Source organism: Nanorana parkeri, unplaced genomic scaffold, assembly GCF_000935625.1.
Source record: "Nanorana parkeri isolate BGI_ZX_2015 unplaced genomic scaffold, ASM93562v1 scaffold320, whole genome shotgun sequence".
NCBI classification, from domain to species: Eukaryota; Metazoa; Chordata; class Amphibia; order Anura; family Dicroglossidae; genus Nanorana; species Nanorana parkeri.
The window spans coordinates 1107085-1127559 of record NW_017306588.1 but is presented as its reverse complement, the minus strand read 5'-3'; the positions used below and the strand labels follow the sequence as shown (position 1 = coordinate 1127559).

Genomic DNA, 20475 nt, shown 5'->3' with positions numbered 1-20475 from the left:
ACCGGCGGCCAATATGGCCGCCGGCGTGTTCTGAAAACAAATGTATTTATGGCCAAATATCCTTTTAGTATATTCGGGCATTTATTTAATTTGTTATTTCGGATATGGACGAACCGCCGAATCAACCGATTTTCGTCCGAATCTGAATGCACATGTCTAGAAAGTAATGTATATTTTCAGTGAATGCATATTATGAGTTATTGCAGTGTTTAAAGTGACACTAAACTCAGGAGTTAAATCTTAAAAAAGCATGTGTAAATGTTGATTATAAGCATTAAATAGCAACTTAAAATTACACTAAACTCAGGAGTTAAATCTATAGAATGTTCAAGTATCTTAACTAGTAACAACAATGTATCTTATTTGTGTATCACTTGGCTGTAGATCCTCCAATCATATCTGACACTGTCCTTCCTTCTGGAGGGGGGGCTACGTCTGTTCCCCATGGTCCCTGTGTGTGTTGTAAAGTGGTGTGTGTTCCCTCCTGCTCAATGCTCTCTCCATGATCTGCCACTCCAGTGCGATCTGCTCCTGAAGGTAGAAAAGGCCTAGCGAAACCTGCAAATGGTGGAAAGAAGAGAATAGCAAACTTATCTGTAAAAAATAAGTCAAGGCAACTGGACTTGCTGTATTTTTCTTGAGGACGTTTCACTGGACAGCCGACCAGCTTTCTCAATTCAGAATTGAGTAAAGCTGGCCGGCTGTCCAGTGAAACGCCTTCAAGAAAAATACAGCAAGTCCAGTTGCCTTTACTTATTTTTTTACAGATATACAATGACCTGGATGAATGAGAACCTTCCCAGACACCTAGCAAACTTAGCCCCCTTGTCACCGGGGGACCGTCAAATGTCTGTTGGTGGCTGTTCCCTGTGGTCCGCTGGGAGGTGCCCCTGCTCTTGGATAACCTTCTCCACCATACAGCAACCTTCACCCTCCTTTTGTCTGTATATATTCATTGATAAATGTCAATAGATTTTTGTCTCCTACTGTGTATAGTAAACCTTTAAAGCTCCCCTTTAGGTGCCATAAGGGCCCTCCCTGCAATGAGTGCTTAGTGCGGGGATCAGAGTAGAGGTATAAAGTATATTTACAGTAAAAACATATTTGGAATTATCATTGCAGTGTTTACCGTGAAGTGCGTCTTGTGTCCAGACTAAACACATGAAAGTTTTGATATATTTTAACAAGCACTAAAAGAGCTTTAAAGTATTTGCACAGTTTATCTTATTCGCTCCTTTTTCATCTGTTAAATATACAATTGAAAACGTTTCTTTATATATATTTAATAAGTGCAAAAGTTATAATTTTTTTAATGAAACTTATAACTTTTGCACTTAATAAAACATTTGTATTTAAAGTGACATTAAACCCTCAGATTTTTTAACATAAAACAATACTGTAATGTGCGCCTTGCTGTAATCCATGGTTGTTTCCCTTCTCTTTGCTGCTCTTCCTTTTAAATCCTCATGTCTTCTCATGCTTGGGGAGAACTTCCCTTTGCAGCTGAGCGCCTCTTCCTGTAGTGCTGGCTCAGGTTGTGAATCTGCACACAGACACCATGTATCCATTTCAGAGACAAGGCAGTCTGCTGCAAAACAGAAGTTCTCCCCCAGCATGAGAAGACATGAGGATTTAAAAGGAAGAGCAGCAAAGAGAAGGGAAACAACCATGGATTACAGTAAGGCGCACATTACAGTATTGGTTTATGTTAAACAATCTGAGGGTTTAATGTCACTTTAACATTCAATGTTGGAACGAATGGAGTTTCCAGACAAAAGCCACATTCGCTGTTAGAAATTAGTTCGATCGAGAACAATTTTCCAACATGCTCCTTTTGAATTTTGTCACTGTGTTAGAAATCGATCGTTGATTTGACCTTATTAACGATTAGAAAGTCGAACGAACGTTTCAAATTCAATTACTTTTGTGCGAAATTCTGTGCATACCCCACTTTAGGCTTTAATGGAAGTCCCTAATAAAAGTGCAAAACACACGTTTCAGCAGATGGCTATCACTCCCTCCACTCCCCCAGGGAAGTGGCGACAGCCCTGTGCTTCTCCAGACCCCCCTGTTCATGCCTCCTCTACCTTTTATTCACATCAAGTTTAAAGAACAATTTTCGCCTTTATATTGCACTAAATTCACAAACTGTACTAGAGAAGCGCAGCGTGACGTCAGGGTAGACTTTAAGGAGAACCATGAGGTGAGTGCTTTTCACTCATCCTCATAGTTCGAGCCGACGTGTGACAATGAGACTGTCACACGTCGGCTCAATAGATCGGGAAGTGAGCGAACACATACCGACGCTCGCTCACTTCTCGACCATCTCCCTGCAGAGAGTGGTGACTGTCAGTCACGGTTCCCTGCAGGGAATCCCCCCCTCCGATCCTCCGGCGCTGACTGGCGGAACAGACTTGGGAGGGGGCGGGTACAGCTGGCTCTGCCTCTAGATAGGCAGAGCCAGCTGTCACTCACACAGCTGGGTGGATCTCGACAGTAATGTCGGGATCCGTCCCGGCTGCGGCGGTTAGTATACCGCGAGCTGTAGCTCGCGATATACTAAACTTTGTGTCACGGAAGGACGCTAGTTTATGTCCTCCCTTGACTATGTGGGGAAACACTTGCCTCATAGTTCTCAAAATTTTGTATGGGGCCCTGTGATTTCTACTTATACCCCTTGAAGAGCCCACTTGAAATCCCACACAGCTCACCTGAGGGTGACCCTGCAGATCCCACCATGGTGGGCTTTGCAGGGTCACCCTCAGGTGGGCTGGTCACACCCCTTACCTGTCAGCCTCTTCTTTCTCCGTCTTCCCTCCTATGTCGCCGGGCCCGCTCACTCCTCCGTCACCGCCTCCTTCTCTGTTGCTGACCCCTGGGCCCCGCCTCCTCCTCTGTTGCTGACCCCTGGGCCCCGCCTCCTCCTCCCCTGCCGGGTCCAACCTCGTTCACCGCCGCTGCTGGCTCTCATTGACTCAGCATCGGCTGTGGAGATCACTGACAGTGATCTGAACAGCGGCGCGTTCGAAGCCATAGCGACCCAGGCGGCCCGCACGGCATCAGGGGGGTGTCCTGGCCGGGCCCCCCTTGTGCCCCTGGCCACATAGCTTTCGCCTGGGTCGCTATGGCGATTGTTACGCCACTGGCAGTACACTTATGTTCCTTAACATTCATAGTAAAATCTGATAAATCACTATATACTATGCGTTTGAAATAAACTGCAGTAAACTATATAGGCAAAGGTGTGGGAACTCCTGGCCATCACATTCCAAAACCATGGCCATTAAAAGGGAGATCCAACCGCCATCCCCAGCTACAGCATCCTCCACCCCTCTGGGACGTCTTTCTACATGGTTTAGGAGGGTGTCTGTGAGAATTTGTGCTCATTTGTGCGGTCAGATACTGATGCTGGATGAGAAGTGATTGCTCGGAATTCTTAATAATCCCAATGGTTTGTGATAGAGTTATGGTCAGGGCTCTGTGCAGCACACTCGAGTACCTCCCCACCAAACTGGTCACAACATGTCTTTATGGAGCTGGCTTTGTCCCATTTGTGAGGTCAGGTACTGATGTTTGATGAGAAGACCTGGATGAAAATCGGTATTCCAATTCATCCTCAGGGTTGAGGTCGGGGATCTGTGCAGGACACTGGAGTTCCTCCACCAAGCTGGTCACACCGTGTCTTTATGGAGCTGACTTTGTACACAGGGGACAGTCATGGTGGAACAGAAAAGGATCTTCACCAAACTGTGACCACAAGACTGGAAGAGCACAATAGTCTACAATGTCTTTGTATGATGTAGTATTAACAGAACCTTCCCTGGAAAGACCTGAACTCCATAATTTCGTGTGGCGTCCACATATTTTTAGACATACAGTATAATGTAGGTGTGATGGTCTGGTGTCCACAAACTTTTTGGCCATTGAATAACCCTTTAGTTCAAACTTTGGGGTGGGCAGATACTGTACCTTAACAAAATGAGGCTCAGCAAAAGCTGGTATGCATTTAAAGGGATAAAGTAGGGTAAAGGGGGAATTTAATAAGCTAACTACTGCGATAGCCTGCAACATTTTGTACAAAAGTGTACATGTAAGTTCCAAGGGCTTTGATGAAACATTTAATTCATATGTGGGAAATGCCCACACCTCTACTTTCCTTGTTGGGTTGATCCAGTTCTCCCCAATTTTGATGAAGGGACTTTCAAAATCTCGGTAAGCTGCAGCATGCCGCGCTGCCTTGTGTCAAAATTTAGCAATCAATTACCATATATCACAATGTGTACTCTTCAGCTGAATCTTAATGACAGAAATCAGGTGTGTTTATAGAGACGTTGATTATTTACAAATAAAATTGTTTATTTTACCTAAATTGATGTGAATTGTTACAAACATAATTTTAGGGGAAACGTCTCATCGCTCTGGAAGTCTTCAGTCTAGCGGCGCTCCTTCATCAGTCTCCCTTTTCTCTATTACAAACTAGCACAAAATCATCAGCCCGAGAACAGAATTTAAAGCTGCACGTCGAGCTGGCAACCGTGAACACCGAGATGATGAGCAGTCGATAATTAAAAAGTTCTACACTCCCTCACAATGTGTAATTAACTATTTGTTGTGAGATCATCACGCACGTCCTACTTTGTACTCCACAGAGAAGTCTTTTCCAGGAGAATCATACATTGTACTCTAAAGCAATCTATAGCTGGAATAAAGGGTGGTACTTTGTACAGTAATACACGTTTCCTGGGTGCTGGGAATCTATGGCTGGTAGTTATTAGCATGGTGTTCCCTAGTCAAACAAATACAAATCTGTAGCAATCCCCTAACAGTAATTGAGAAACAAAGTATCCAATACACTCTGGATACGTTTTGGGCACTCAGTAGATGTACAGTGTTTCCCCAAAATTAAGACACTGTCTTATATTTTTTTTGCCCCAAAAAACACACTAGGTCTTATTTTTTTAAAATGTATTTATTTTTTATGTGCAACAAAATGGTCAGTATTGGTAATGCTGATCTCTTTCTTTCCCTTTCACAGATGGAGTGCATCTGGTATAACTCCGCCAGTCACAGTAACCGGCGCTGTAGAGGAAGTATCGGCTAATGCGGCTGTGCTCCCTCCGCCGCCGCAGCCTTGCTTTCTACAGCGCCAGCTTCCTTTGCCATTAGGGACAGCGGTGCAGCAGTGGGGACATCAGACAGTGGACAGTGCGGTAAAGTACGGTACCATTTACCGGTACACATTACAGTACCATTACATTAAGCAGTACCTTCAGGGGGACAGCAGTTGGTGCAGTATGGTACTGGAGTGTTCTCTGTCACCGCGCTGGCCGGAGGGAGTCCCCTGTCATCCCCTTAATACAGTATGTCCCTGCAGGCTGATACCATTTCTCCTGCTCTTAAAGTTCCCCCTCACATGCTACCACCAAACTAGGTCTTATTTTCGGGGAAACAGGGTAGTAGGTGGGCCGGGAGTGCACGCTCTATAAATGTTCTGCCCAGCATATAGCTCGGTGAATGCCGTTCACACAGCAAGAAGCGCCCATATGTGGCATTGAAGAGCATAGGAAATTCTTATGCAAACGGCATTCGCCCAGCTTATGCTTGGGAGAACATTTATAGAGTGTACACGACCGGCCCGCCTGCTACATCTGTTGCAAAAAATGTTGTTGGTTTCTATGTTTCTCAATTACTGTTAAAGGATTGTCACAGAATGTTTTTCTTCTTGGCTAGGGAGCCCCGTGCTATTAGCTATCAGCCATAGATTCCCAGCACCGAGACAATGTGTATTACTGTTCTACCCATAGTATAGCTGGCCGTATGATATTCACACAGCACTAGTGCCCCTAGATGGCACTGAGGAGCATAGGAAATCCTGTGCTCCTCAGCCTCATCTAGTGGCGCTAGTGCCATGCGAATGGCATGCACCCAGCTATATGCTAGGTAGAACAGTAATACAAATTTCCTTGGTGCTGGGAATCTATGGATTTTAAGTATTGGCTTCGGGCTCCCTAGGGGCTCCCCTGCCAATTGCCCGCCCCCTGGGCATGCATCACCACACAGCCCTGGGCTCAAAGTACTGCTGTACTCAATGATGATGTGGGACCACTCGCTGCTGGAGGGAAGACTCCGCACATCACATGACCTTAGAAAAAATGGCAGGAAAAAAGGTATGTATACTAAACAATGAGGCAGCATCTAATTGGGGGGCAGCTGGGTGGTGGTGGTGGGGGCGGCTACAGCGTCCCAATTTGCTGAGGGATCTTAGCAACCTGTGATGCTGTGTCTGGCATCCTGCCGTGCTCATTGACCTCACCGGTTGCCAAGAGCTGGGCGGGACGCTCTGTATTGCATCCCTACAAGCTCCTGTGGCAACAATTGACGTCAGTGAGCTGAGCGGGATGCCAGACAAAGCTACTGACAACGCAGTCCAGCATCCTCTGTCGCCCCACCCCACAACAAGTGTTCCCTGTCAGCAACCCCCCCCCTACGGAACTCGGCGATAGGGACAACCCTGCCTGTTGGTAAGATTTTTCCCCATGTCCTGTCTTCCTGAGAGTATAAATCCTAGCTTTTACACCTACTAGGCGATGCACAAAGAGGGAGGGGTTCTGGGCAATTTGAGCGTACCCTATATTTTACTGCACAGTTCGCTTTAAATCCTGACCTAACCTCTAAACCAGAAATGGGTGTCATTTACTTTTCTAAATCATGTTGTATCATATACCATTGCCCTATTCCTTCCTTTAAAAAAAATCTGTGTTTTCACCCTCTTCTCATCCATTGTTGCATCTCATTGCTGCTGATCTTCTGCAGCCCCATTTGCAGCCACTTCCTGTCTACGTGCACTCCGGTGATGGCTGCATGGCATTTCTCAAGACAGCTTTCATCACGGTGACAAGAGTGGACCACGCCTGTGCAATATGTGGTGAAATGGCTACTTCCCTCTCCATCGGAGGCCATTGTGACAGGGTGACAACACAGGAGCACCAGTGGGTGACACCCTAGAACAGAAAGTTAAAAAAAGGGACAGAGAAAGATGGGGTTTTTGCTGGCTCCAGAAAGAACAAGTCCAATAAACTTCAGTCTCGTAAGTATATAAAAAATATTAATTTATTGAACAAATATATAGTTCTTTAAAAAGCATTAGATATGCATGAAAATATAAAAAGACATATAGCTCAGAGGAAAATACCTCCTATCACCCCCTATACACCACAATCGAGGTTTGTCTAAATGATCATGAATCTGTACATGTGAAATACAACTTAATAGGCAACTCAAAAGAAACAGGTATTGATTGATCATAATGGTGAACCTCGGGTGGAAAGAACAATGCTTATGGGGGTGATAAATTGCTTGCAATGCTAGAGGAGCAATGCTTGTAGGCTCAACGCATTTTGTGCCATGGGGCGCTTCATCAGGAGGGGAGGGAGGTAGTCCCTTCAGTGTGAGGTCAACAAGTGCTTGGCACTGGCAAGTAACGGACCAAGGGCATGTGGGCCCAGGGTGGAGGAAGGTGAAATGGGCACAACCAAACAGGGCCTGGACTCCGCAGGATAGGGTTGAAAGAGTGTCCAGTGGTGAGGAGGGATCCAGTGAAATGGAAGGTCCAGGGCAGCTGGAGGGGCTGCAGTGCAGGGCTGGCAACGGCCCCACAAACATCAGCAGGTGAAGGACCGTTCCTCAAGCTGCCCTGGACCTTCCATTTCACTGGAATTAGTCATTTTAGGAAGTGACACCCTCTGTACTCTCCTCACCATCAGGTAGGCTCCCGCGCTACTAAAAACAAAGCGGTTTAAACAAGCTGAAGATAAACTGGAGGATCACGTTGCTATTACGCCCTATGATTTATTCAAATAGCGGGGTAATTAAATGTTCTTTCAGGAGCTCTGATTCATTAGACTAAAATTAAGAAATGGTGGAAAGAAAGCGGAACTGACGTGCTAAATTCTTCCAACATTGTACAGAGACTGGCAGCCGGTCCAATCTGAGAATACAGCCACTGAGAAATACTGTATGCCCGCGGGCGAGCCCCGGCCAACAATGTGCTCTTCGCTAGGGGTTGGAGAGACATGACGTATTACATTATTGGAAGGGGGAGCATTGACCACAGATGGAAGCCCTCTGTCATTTGCACATTGATAGTCCAGGGTTCAAAAACTTCAGACAGTTGGACAGAGTGTGGAAGGGTTTGATCCACCTGAGATTTCTCCTTACTTCCTGTCTCAGTGACTATGCTGGAAGTGAGTGGAATAGTTCCAGGTAGGGATGCACCGATACCAATACTAGTATCCGTGCCGATACTGGGCATTTTCACGAGTGCTTGTACTCCTGAAAATGCCCCGATACAAAGTGCCGATACTGGCACCTTAAATGTTTTAATAGGTTCGGATGCCTGAGGTCCCGTGCTTATCTTTGACAGTGCCGGTCCAGTCGTACATCTCCTCCTTCCCAAGACCAGCACAGCACTGGACAGCCCCACACCCACCCATACAGCCCCGAAGAGCCCTGGAGGTCCCCACATGCAGCCCTGGTAAGGCGCAAACGTTGCTCTGGTGACACCCAAACACAGCCCTGTTGAGACCTGCATGCTGTACTGGTGAGACCCAAACGCAGCCTTGGAGAGCCACACATGCACCCCTGGTATGATGCGAACGCAGCCTTGGTGACACCCAAATGCAGCCCTGGGAGGACCCAAATGAAACCCTGGTGAGACCCAAACGCAGCCCTGGTGACATCCAAACGCAGCCCTGGTGACATCCAAACGCAGCCCTGGTGAGAAACAAATGCAACCCTGGTGAGAAACTAATGCAACCCTGGTGAGATTGCACACAGCCCTGCTGAGACCCAAATGCAGCCCTGGGGAAACCCAAACGCAGCTTTGGTGATACCTGCATGCAGCCCTGGTGGGACGCAAATCCAGCCCTGGTGAGACGCAAACGCAGCCCTGGTGAGATGCAAACGCAGCCCTGGTGAGACCCGCATAAAGCCCTGATGAATGCCCGCAGACACGCACTTCTGAGTGACCCTCGCAGCCCTTCTGGAGCCTGCCATACCCACCTGAGAGTAGGTAAATAAACAGTTATACTGCGGCTGCCTATTGTTCTTCTCTTATTGGTGTATGTCACAGTGCTAATCAAATGCAATGGAGGATGGCAACTAGCTATAGAGAACTACAAATCTCAGCAATCCATGATTGCTAGTTGCCATTCTCCATTGTTGTATAATTATGTATTGATGGGATCTGTAGTCCTCTATTGCTGGTTTCCATTCTCCATTGCTGAATATTTATGGGTTGTGTTACAGTTCTTCATAATTATAAAAAAACTGCCCTAAAATCATTAGTCTGTATTGTTTTAGAAAGAAAGGTCACATGTCCCCTTAAGAAAAAGTATCGGTAATTGGTATCGGCAAGTACCTGAGGGAAAGTACTTTGTACTTGTCTTAAAAAAAATGATATGGTTGCATCCCTAGTTCCAGGACATCTATATACTGTATAGCTGACAGAGATTCTAACTGTGCTGCCACAGCATCCTGTTCCTTTTATTTGTGTTTCGTACCTTCCTGCATAACCCGCTTCCATATAGTGTTAGATGGTACAGCCCATAGAAAATCCCTCCCTCTTCATGTTTCCAATTAATTTAGTTTTTCACTTTGGCAATCAGGCTTAGGAATTCGTTATATACTTAGAAAGACGAAGAAAACATACATTCTCTGTCTTCTTGGAGAGTTAAACTGCATGTGGATCTTGTTGAGTCAGGAAGTTGCCGTATCCTCTGACCGCATCTCAGTAGGTATATCTTTTACTTAAAGCAATACTCAAGAACAAAAACTAAACAGTGCCAACTCTATCTAAAATAAAGCAAAATAAATGTTTTGGTGGCAGTTTATATAATTTTTTTTATAGAGTTGATAGAGTGGAAAAGTGCCTCTCTCAGGTTGTTATTGCCATGGGTGACCCAAAGGAGGCACAGACAGAAAGAAATTATGTTAGATTGGGGAAGGGTTAGACGTTTTGGTAATACTATGATTACTGTCTGTGCCTTGCTGTACTGGTGATAACCACACCCCTCATTTCTTGTATGGGCAGCAAAGGGACAAGAAGTACAGACAACCCTCCTAGTGGAGTCACAGACAGAAATACAAACAGACATTTTAACTCTCACTACCAAAAAAAAAAAAAAAAAGTCAGATGCAGCAACCAAACCCGTGCTACCCTGTATGACCAAATATTTTGGACACCTGACCATCACGTCCATTGAGCTGCACACTACCACACATGTATACCGTGTTTCCCTTGGAAGTAAGTAACACCTAGCACTATTTTTAAAAATTACTGTAATATAAGGCCTACTCCGAAAATAAGACCTAGTTTGGGGGTGGGGGTGGCCCAGAGGGCAACCAGAGTACATGGCAGGGACTAACCGCAGCGCCGCAGCTCCCGCAATGCCGCCCCCTGTCACGAAATCAGCAGACACCTGTCTGCCTCGGCCTTTGCTTAGAGAGCTGCCGCCGGTGCAGAAAACTACATTTCCCAGCAGGCAGCGGCACAGCACGGCAAGGAATGTATGGCCAGTGGGGTCGGAGTGAGGTGAGGTCACTGAGGGAACTTCTGACTGGAGGTCCGTGCAGTCCAGCCTGGCGACGAGAAAGGTGGCTCCCTAGCGGGTATTCCACAGAGAACTGTGGACGGCATCTCACAGAGTAGGGAAATCAGCTTCATCTCCTGCGCTCTCCTGAAAATGCCCCGATACATAGTGCCGATACTGGCACCTTAAATTTTTTAATAGATTCGGCTGCCTTGAGGTCCCGTGCTTATCTTTGACAGTGCCGGTCCAGTCGTACATCTCCTCCTTCCCAAGACCAGCACAGCACTGGACAGCCCCACACCCACCCATACAGCCCCGAAGAGCCCTGGAGGTCCCCACATGCAGCCCTGGTAAGGCGCAAACGTTGCTCTGGTGACACCCAAACACAGCCCTGTTGAGACCTGCATGCTGTCGGAGTGAGGTGAGGTCACTGAGGGAACTTCTGACTGGAGGTCCGTGCAGTCCAGCCTGACAACGAAAAAGGTGGCTCCCTGGCACAGAGAACTGTGGACGGCATCAAGGAGGAGAGCTCCAGGACAGCTGCAGCCTGCAGGTATTGTGACACTGTGTGTGACAGTATTTCAAATAAGACATCCCCCGAAAATAAGACCCAGTGTGTTTTTTTAGGGGAAAAAAAAAATATATAAGACAGTCAGGGAAACACGGTAGTATGAACAGGGCACATACAAAACAATTGTATTCTGTGTGCCCTGTTCACAACATACATCCGCACAGCTCAATGGACATGGTGTGAACAAGGAAAGCCAAGGCCATGATTGCATTCAGGTGCTTCCAGTGAAGTCTACAAGCAATTTAGACAATTGTCCTTTTACAACCTTGTGGTCAAAGTTTGGTGAAGACCCTTTTCTGTTCCAGCATGACTGTCCCATGTACAAAGCCAGCTCCATAAAGACACGGTGTGACCAGTTTTGTGGAGGAACTCGAGTGTAGTGCACAGAGCCCTGACCTCAACCCTACTAAACACCTTTGAGATAAACTGGAATGCCGATTTTCCACAGAAACCCTCCAAAATGTTGTGGAAAGACTTCCTAGGAGAGTGGAGACTGCAGCCACAAGGGGTTAGGAGGGACTTCATATTAATAGCCATGGTTCCGGAATGGGATGTCCAACAAGCTGCAGGTGTGACAAGATATAGGTGTGTTGGTCAGGTCTGTCTTCAAATTTTTGGTCATATCAAGTCCCTATATACTGAGCTTAGGGTGACGGGAGGACGCTAGTTTGTGTCCTCCCGTTACCCTAAGGAGAACTATGGGGAAAAGCCCTGACCCCATAGTTCTCCTTTAAACTCTGTCCCCAGCCAGATGTGCTTATCTTTCCTTTGCTCCATTACCACTCCGTTCCACACTGATAGCAAAAGAAAATACACTGCACTTCTGGGTATGATGGATCATGTGACAGCACTGGAATAAAGGGTTCCGTTGCCCAGGGAAATCCATACGCTTGTGTAAGCTACGATTGTGACAACTTGTAGCTGACACAGGACTTTTTTTCACTCCTGGTATCTGAATGGAGCCACAGAGGAATGAAGGAGAAGCAGTGGATCTTGTGTAAGATTATTCCAAGCTGGTGAAGCAGGTATTGGGCACAACTGGACTTGACCCTCAGGAAGAACAGCTCCCAAATTTGTAGAAGAGAGGGCCAAGATATTGTCGATAGTCCAGATCATGTTTATTTATCAGAGCAGGTATTAAAACCAGCCAATACTTAAAGTTTCCAAGATGCCTCTTCTTCATTGAGGCTCAACGCTGGACTGGCCAAAAAGTTTGGGAATCCTGAAGTTTGTTTGTTTTTTTTCTTCAAAATTGCTCAACACAACATTGTACCCCAGAGGAACATTTATAATAATTGAGGTCTCAGGGAACACTTGCTAAAAATTACTACAGCTAAAAGGTGACCGGATTTCGACGTGATCAGTAGGGTGTGGAATTTACAATGAATAAAGCGGCACACACAGATCAGCTTTTACAACACTCCCCTACTCTATACAGCAAAAATTATTAATGAAACCAATCAGAATGGCCAGAATAGAACCACTGAAAGTTGTAGGGTCCCCTTGCACTAGTCAGTAGAAAAATGCCCCCTCATGTTAGTGATCAGTGTAGACATTAACCCATGCATTGGCTTTAAGCGAGATTGCTGCCTTACATCGGTGGTCAGTGAGAAATTGCCCCCTTACATTGGTCATTGTAGGTGGGAGATCAATGTGCCAAAGCTTAAGGAACCTCTAGAGCAGGGGTGTCAAACTCAATTTAACCGTGGACCGCATCAACATTATGGTTGCCCTCAAAGGGCCTGTAAGACTATATAAATGTATCTAATCTTTATCATAATTGCCTCTGCATGCCATTATCACTGGTTTTAGTAATAACTTAATACCTAGATCTGAAAGTAGAAGGTCTAGGAAATGGCCTGGTGGGCCGGATTCAGCCCCTGGAGTTTGACACATGTGCTCTAGAGCCTTGGTTCTGAACTGGTGGGTCGTGACCCAAAAGTGGGTCGCCACCGGCCTTCCACTTTTCTATGTGAGGGTGGGCTGGAGGTATGGCCGCGAGGGAGCTTCATCCATACATGCATTGCTTAGTTTCCTCATGTGACCTACAGGGCGCACCAGGGAGTTGTACAAGCAATGCATGTATGGATGGATGGAGCTCCGTCACAGCAGCCAAGCACTGGACCCCAAGCTGAGGTTCGCACGCACGGTACCGTGATGCCGTGCTTTCCATTGCAGTGCGACTTGGGTCGCCACTTAATGTCCAAGGACAAATGTGAGTCCTGAGGTTACACAGGTTGAGAACCGCTGCTCTAGAGGAACCGTCCTGGCCAGCCTAATTTCCAGTTTGCAAGGCATTATGGGAGCATAGCATAGATTTCAAGCAATTCTAGCAGACGGATTTTAGAAAGTGAGGAACATAGGAGCAGCCATTGCTAAGCCTTTGAAGGTACACCAAGATTGCAATGTTTTGACCCTAATTAGTGAGGCAATGACCCACACCAAGCATGCAGGATGGAAGTTTGTACAAGCATACAGCCAATGATGGCTGAAAAGTCTAAAAGGCCATTGACCCACCAGGCAATAAAATCCAGACCAGGACGACAACCACAGTCCGCACCTTTAAAGGGCTATGACTTCTATCCTCCTGAAATTGCTTGTTATCTGGCTGTTATGCATATACATTTTTTTTCTAGGTTATCAATCCAAAAACAGGCATGCAGATCAGGAGAGTCAAAGCACCTGACCTGTATAAGTGTCTGGGTCAGGTAGTGAAGTTTGTAAATACTACTGGATCAACAGGACACCCAGGCAACCAATTTTCTCGAAGGGAAGGTCAGCAATGGCTCCCTCCAAAATGTCCTCATTCAACTTTAACCCTCCCTTCCCTTTGCTGGTAATTCACTCCCCAACATGAGTGCTCTCTAGTGCACACCTAATTGCGTCCTTACAGATCCCAAGGTTTTCGAATGAACCTATAAAATGGACTATACAACTTTTGATTGCTAAAGCCGTTACAAACCTTGTATGAAAGAAGCTTTATTTGGCAAATGCTCCTCATAAAAAAAAAAAGCCACACTGCAAGCCTTTACAGTTTTGTACAAATAGGTTTATTGCAGTTCATAAAGATTCCAGTTGTAAATTTGTTTCTGTACAACAGCAATGTAGCCAGTGCAAAATATGCTTTTCTCATCACAGGTACAAAAATTGGCAGTAACTGGTTCAGTCAGAGCTCCATTCAGCAGTACAGGACTTTCACTCCGATCTAAAAATTGCATAGAAAACGTAGAAAGGCAAAATGAAGAAAAAAAGAAGACAGAACCCAATGTGGTTGAAGAGTCCCCCAGACACCCCGACAGTGTGCAGAGAATGTCGATCATTGGAAACATACTAACATTTAATGAAAGTTACACAACAACAAATCCCCAACAACCCCACCACTGGAACATCCCCACACGAAATTATCACAGGTACAGCCTGAAACACAGCAACATACAAAGAGGCAGAAGGCATGGATGGACTGAAGGCACTGATTATAGATTATTTAGAAGCCCATGTATAAAGATCTATAAAATGTAGAGATAAGATATAGGAGGAGCCTGTGTGTCAGGATTTGTAAAATAAACCACTTCTAAAAAACAATGAACAGGGTCAATTCACTAAAGCTTAAAAGGAGAACTATGGGGTCGGGGCTTTTCCCCATAGTTCTCCTAAGGGTAACGGGAGGACACAAACTAGCGTCCTCCCGTCACCCAAAGATCAGTATACCGCGGTATAGACGCCGCAGCCGGAACAGAGCCAGACAATTCTGTCTGGATCCACCCAGCTGCGTGACTGACAGCTGGCTCTGCCTATCTAGAGGCAGAGCCAGCTGTACCCACCCCCTCCCCCGTCCGTTCCGCCAGTCAGCGCTGCAGGATCGGACAGGGGAGGGGGATCACTGCAGGGAGCTGTGACAGCCACGGCTCTCTGCAGGGAGATGATCGAGAAGTGAGCGAGCGCCGGTATGTGTACGCTCACTTCCCGATCTACTGAGCCGACCTGTGACAGTCTCATTGTCACAGGTCAGCTCAGATTATGAGGCTGAGTGAAAAGCACCCCCCTCATAGTTCTCCTTTAATGCAAGTGGTTTGTCATCAGCCATTTCGCTGCTTTTTTTTTTTTTGTATTCTCTAAAAGTTCTCACAGACTGTTCTTCCGAATTGAATGTAACATTTTTTTTTTCAACTTTATATTAACGGTATGATTTTTTTTTTTTTCTGCATGCCTATATGCACTATATGGCCAAATATAGGTTGACACCCATCCGAAAGATTGAGTTCAGTTGTTTCCAGTGAAGGATTCTGTTTATTCTACATCATAGAAAGACATTGTAGACAATTGTGCTCCATCAACCTTCTGGTGAAGGACCTTTCTGTTCCACCATGACTGACTCCAATGTACAAATCCAGCTGCATAAAGACACGGTCTGACCAGTTTGGTGTGGAGGAACTAGTGTCCTGCACAGAGCCCCGACCTCACAAATGTGCACAAATTCCCACAGACACCCTCCAAAATCTTGCGGAAAGCCTTCCCAGATGATTTGAGGCGGTTATAGCCACAAATTGGGCAACTCTACATTAATATAATGGGATGTCCAAGAAACTTCTATACTTGTGATGGTCAAGTGTCCACAAATCTTTGGCCATATCGTGTAAAATAAAACCGTTGATTCATATGAAAAAGTCATGCAGTGGTTATAATATTTCTTATTAAATATAAATGCACATCTATGCAATAGTTTGGCAAGTGAACTGAATATGAGGAAATGGTCAATTAAACACAATTGAAAACACTTGCGTAGCATAGTGAAGTAACACGCATTTCTGGCAAAGGGTGGAAAGTCTTAAAGGGATTCTATCAGCTTAAAAACCTTTGAGGGAGCGCACCATTGTCCAACTCACAAGCCGCATACCTAATTCCAGGGTAGTGATGCAGTAGTTCGGCATTGACAGAGGACAAGTCTAGGTACCAGTATTGCCTGTGACCTCCCTGCAGCTGATCCTTCTCCTCTTCCCCCTGCCCCATTAATGATTTGCCATGCCTTGTTTTACGGTCTCCATATGGAAGCAGCCATCTTGGTAGCGGCAGGGTTTCCTTCCTTATGTCAGCCTCCCGCAAGAACAGTGAGCCGTACAGTAGTGACATTACCAAATCTCACTCCAAATCTCCTGATTTGCAGTCAGCGTATAGTTTTATATACAGAAAAGTCTTAAAGGGATTCCATCAGCTTAAAAACCTTTGAGGGAGCGCACCATTGCCCAACTCACGAGCCGCATACCTAATTCCAGGGTAGTGATGCAGTAGTTCGGCATTGACAGAGGACAAGTCTAGTTACCAGTATTGCCTGTGACCCACCCCCCATTAATAATTTGCCATGCCTTGTTTTACTGTCTCCATATGGAAGCAGCCATCTTGGTAGAGGCAGGGGTTTCCTTCATCAGGTCAGCCTCTCGCAAGAACAGTGAGCAGCACAGTAGCGACATTACCAAATCTCACTCCAAATCTCCCGATTTGCAGTTAGCGTATAGTTTTATATACGGCACTTAAGAAAATAAATCCCCTTGGCATTTGCACTCAGTCCTGCTAAGCGTCCATCTCATCCAAAGCAGAGATACCTAAAAGCATTAAAAAAGGGTGAGAGAGGGCGTAGACGAAACTTCACAAAAGGCTGCAAATTTAACGGCACCGTTTTATAGCTTTTGAATGTCAAAAATTACCCATCAACATTTTTTCCCCCCTCCAGCAGTAGCGAGTATGAGGAAGTTGTGCCGTCCCACAGTCAAGTGCTCTTATTGGGCAATTTAACAGTGTTTGCATGTGACCAGCACAGTGCATCGTGACAGGTGAGGGGGTTACTGGATGAGAGATCGGCTTCACATTAGACAGCAAAACAGGCAGCAAAGTCTGGTCTAAAACTTAAAAAGCGAATTCTATATTCCAACTTTGGATTCCAGTATTATCAGATATGCAATGCGTTCCCCTGGGAATCACCTTGCTTAGAATCCAGGGAAAGGCTCAGGTTGGTGGCTACAGAAGTTAAAGCTGAACTCCATGATCAGCAAATGGTCCAAATACAAGATCCATGTGAACCCTTCTGTGAATCTGTGTGCTTTGCTCATTTCTTCCAGATGTGTGCAGTAATGCTTTGTGAAACTTTGTGCAGGAGCTTCCTGTAATAAAGACCACTCTCTGCTGCTCTCTCTCCTTCTGCAGGGTGACTGGTCTCCTCTCCAACCCCTCCTGTAATAAAGACTGGCCACTGCTGCTCTCTCTCCTTCTGCAGGGTGACTGGTCTCCTCTCCAACCCCTCCTGTAATAAAGACTGGTCACTGCTGCTCTCTCCCCTTCTGCAGGGTGACTGGTCTCCTCTCCAACCCCTCCTGTAATAAAGACTGGTCACTGCTGCTCTCTCCCCTTCTGCAGGGTGACTGGTCTCCTCTCCAACCCTTCCTGTAATAAAGACCGGTCACTGCTTCTCCCTCTCTCTCCTTCTGCAGGGTGACTGGTGCCCTCCTGTAATAAAGACTAGTCACTGCTGCTCTCTCTCTCTCCTTCTGCAGGGTGACTGGTCTAGTCTCTGCCCCCTGCTGTAGTTATCTGTAGGCAGCCTATAGTTGGTAAGGCCTGCTGGGTCCCTCCCACAGCACAGGCTATATACAGTACAGTGATGTTCTACAAGGTAATAACTGTTTGCAAAGGCATTTGGTGCACAAAGTGCATTGGTATGCTTTTGTGGTTTAGAGTATCCTTAAAGATTTTTGTGCCTGAAGTTCAGCTTTAAAACAAGTTTTAAACATTTGACACGTGGTTCTGTCACACGGGGATGACTATAAAATGTAGCCCCAAAAAAGTGTCACAAGATCAGAGATTTTAACATTCGTATTCACAACACCATTACATGGCATTTACAGTTTAAAAGCCGAACCCCCAATAACAAATAACTGGTAACAGATCTCTCCGCAAGCTGAAATTTAGGGAGACCAGATTAAGACGCTCTGGTGGTGGCACATCGACCTGCTGATAGTTACCAATACAAAAAACAAAAGCAGATAAGATTCAAGGCTATAGTGAGTTGCGGCAACTGCAATTGTTTTTGGCGCAGGCTCGTTATCTGCTACAATGCATCATATGTGCACAAGAAAAATAAATAGTTTAGTTTATAGAAAAGGGCACTTTCCCCACTTCAAAGAACTCCAGGAACAGAATTCCTCTAGACCCGAGTGTACTGAGTGTTAGGTGCTATTTACACGTATATCCGTAGTCCAATCTGAAGTCCTCCAGCTCCAACCTTTGGGCCCCACCACAGGTCTACGCTCCTCTATTTGCCAATGCCTGCCTAAAGCACCTTAGTCCACTCCGATCCAGAGAGCTTGCAAACCTGCAGTTCTTGTCCAGAAAAATGCCGCTCCTTTGCTACATATGCAACTAGCTTGCACACTGCATTAATTCTACAACTTCATAATCTCATATCTACATTCGATACCGTAGTAGTGTCTAAAGACTGTTTTAGGAAAAGCTGGAGCCAGGTAGAGAGTCGTTGCCAATGGCAGCCAGATTCTGCTTTATTTTTTTTTTTCTCTTGGTTTAGCCCCAAAATGGTTGCTATGGGCAACCACCTTATGCCTTGCACAAATCCAAAAGGAAAAGAGCAGCTGCACCGTGAACAAAAATTAAAGCGGGGCAACAATTAAATCCGACAGCATGAACCGAGAGGGCCCTGCTTGGGATCTCCAAATTGACGCGTTTTATCCACAAGGTTGGGTTTAATTGAAGAGGTGAGGAGCAGGCAAGGAGAGGCACACAGCCTAATTTGTATTTTACTACACTTAAAGCAATACCGATTACATTGTGTACAAGCCTCTCCTTACCTCCTGCAACTCACCTCTCCGATTAAGCCCAGACTTGTGGATGAAAGTGGTCACAGGAGATCCCAGGCTGGTCTTTTCCTTTGGATTTGTGCAACCTGTGGGGCATAGAAAAGCCCTTGCTGGTATTCAGCACTCGACCTTCCATGAGGGTAACCTGACTTATACCTCATACCTTGGTTCCTACCTTCATAAGGCAGCCTTGGGAAGTCATGGTTACTCTATACAGTGTCCATCTAATGTCTGACTGAAAGGCAACATCTGAACGAGTCCCAATGATGGCAATTTCGGACAATTTAAAAAAAGAAAAAAATAATTAACCTGAAGCCTGGTTCCTACAGGCGTCAGACACTTCTGTTTTTTTTTATACATGGGCCACTGTAAAATTTATTTGGTGATCTCAGGAACCGATTGACAATAAACACAAAATATTTTCCATGCGGGAAGCGAATGTTTCACAGGATTCTCCAGCACCAGGAAAGCTTTGGATATTCCAATATTTACAATAGCTCACATGTTCCAGACACTGAACCTTGATCATACACAAAGACTGGCATAGAAATATTTACAGCGTGCAGCTCAGAACGCTTAGCGAGATGGATCCTGGACAGAAGCTTGATGAGAATTTTTTTTTTTCTTTCTTTCTTAAAACCAAAAAAAAAAAAAAATCAGAATTCCTCTTCTATGCTTCTACAGAAATGTTACACAGGGCCTTTTTGTTCACTGGTCGTGTAATACTCTACTGAAGATGGTCCAAAACAATCTTGTGCCATTCAGTCGTTTCATTTTAGAATGATGTGATATCCAGAACCACTTTCAGCTAGGAGGGAAAAAAAAAATATATATAGTATTCATTTCTTTATAAAGCATTACTTTTTAAGAAATTAGCGTTTTCTGGACTGACCCAATTTTAAAACGAACTACAACCTCCTATCCCAGGGGCAGGCAACCTCAGGCACTCCAGTTGTGGAACTACGGGTCCCATAAGGAAGGCTGAACCACAGACATGCTGTGGTGGAACTTCATCATGCCCGAGTGCCAAGGTTGCCTACCCCCGTCTCCCTTACATCACATGTTTTTGCCTGAGGAAGGGGATCCTGCGTGACCCCGAAACATTGCTTCAGTGTGATATGCTGCACCCACGCCAATAAACAGACCTATTTAAATTGCAAATGGAGTGCCGGTGTCCCTGTTTCCACATATGCATTTAACGGTTGCCACGCGTTGACTACCGCAGCATCCATCCTTTCATGGAAGAAGCGGTCAGGAGTGCGATGGGTTCATTAACTTTTCCCTTACAGGCCATCTTGGCCTCTATATGGATTGCAGTTGCCATGGTGCTGCATGTGACCAGCTATGACACAAGCCACTTTAGGGCATGAATGTTTGGTTGAGAGCTGAAACAGACAGGCAACCTTCACAGCTGGCTGCTTTTGGAGACATTTAATTGGTTGGTAAAGTTCTAAAT

At 45.6% G+C, this 20475-nt stretch overlaps 1 protein-coding gene across 1 annotated transcript in view; it reads right to left on the bottom strand.

The window, feature by feature from the left end:
• Nucleotides 1-19664: 19664 nt before the first annotated feature.
• TFCP2L1 (transcription factor CP2 like 1) overlaps nt 19665-20475 on the bottom strand; it is a 58272-nt gene continuing 57461 nt past the window's right edge. The window contains exon 16 of the mRNA XM_018558098.1: nt 19665-19827. Within this exon, the coding sequence (XP_018413600.1) occupies nt 19790-19827 (38 nt within the window). The 3' untranslated portion in view covers nt 19665-19789. The remainder of the gene's footprint in view (nt 19828-20475) is intronic.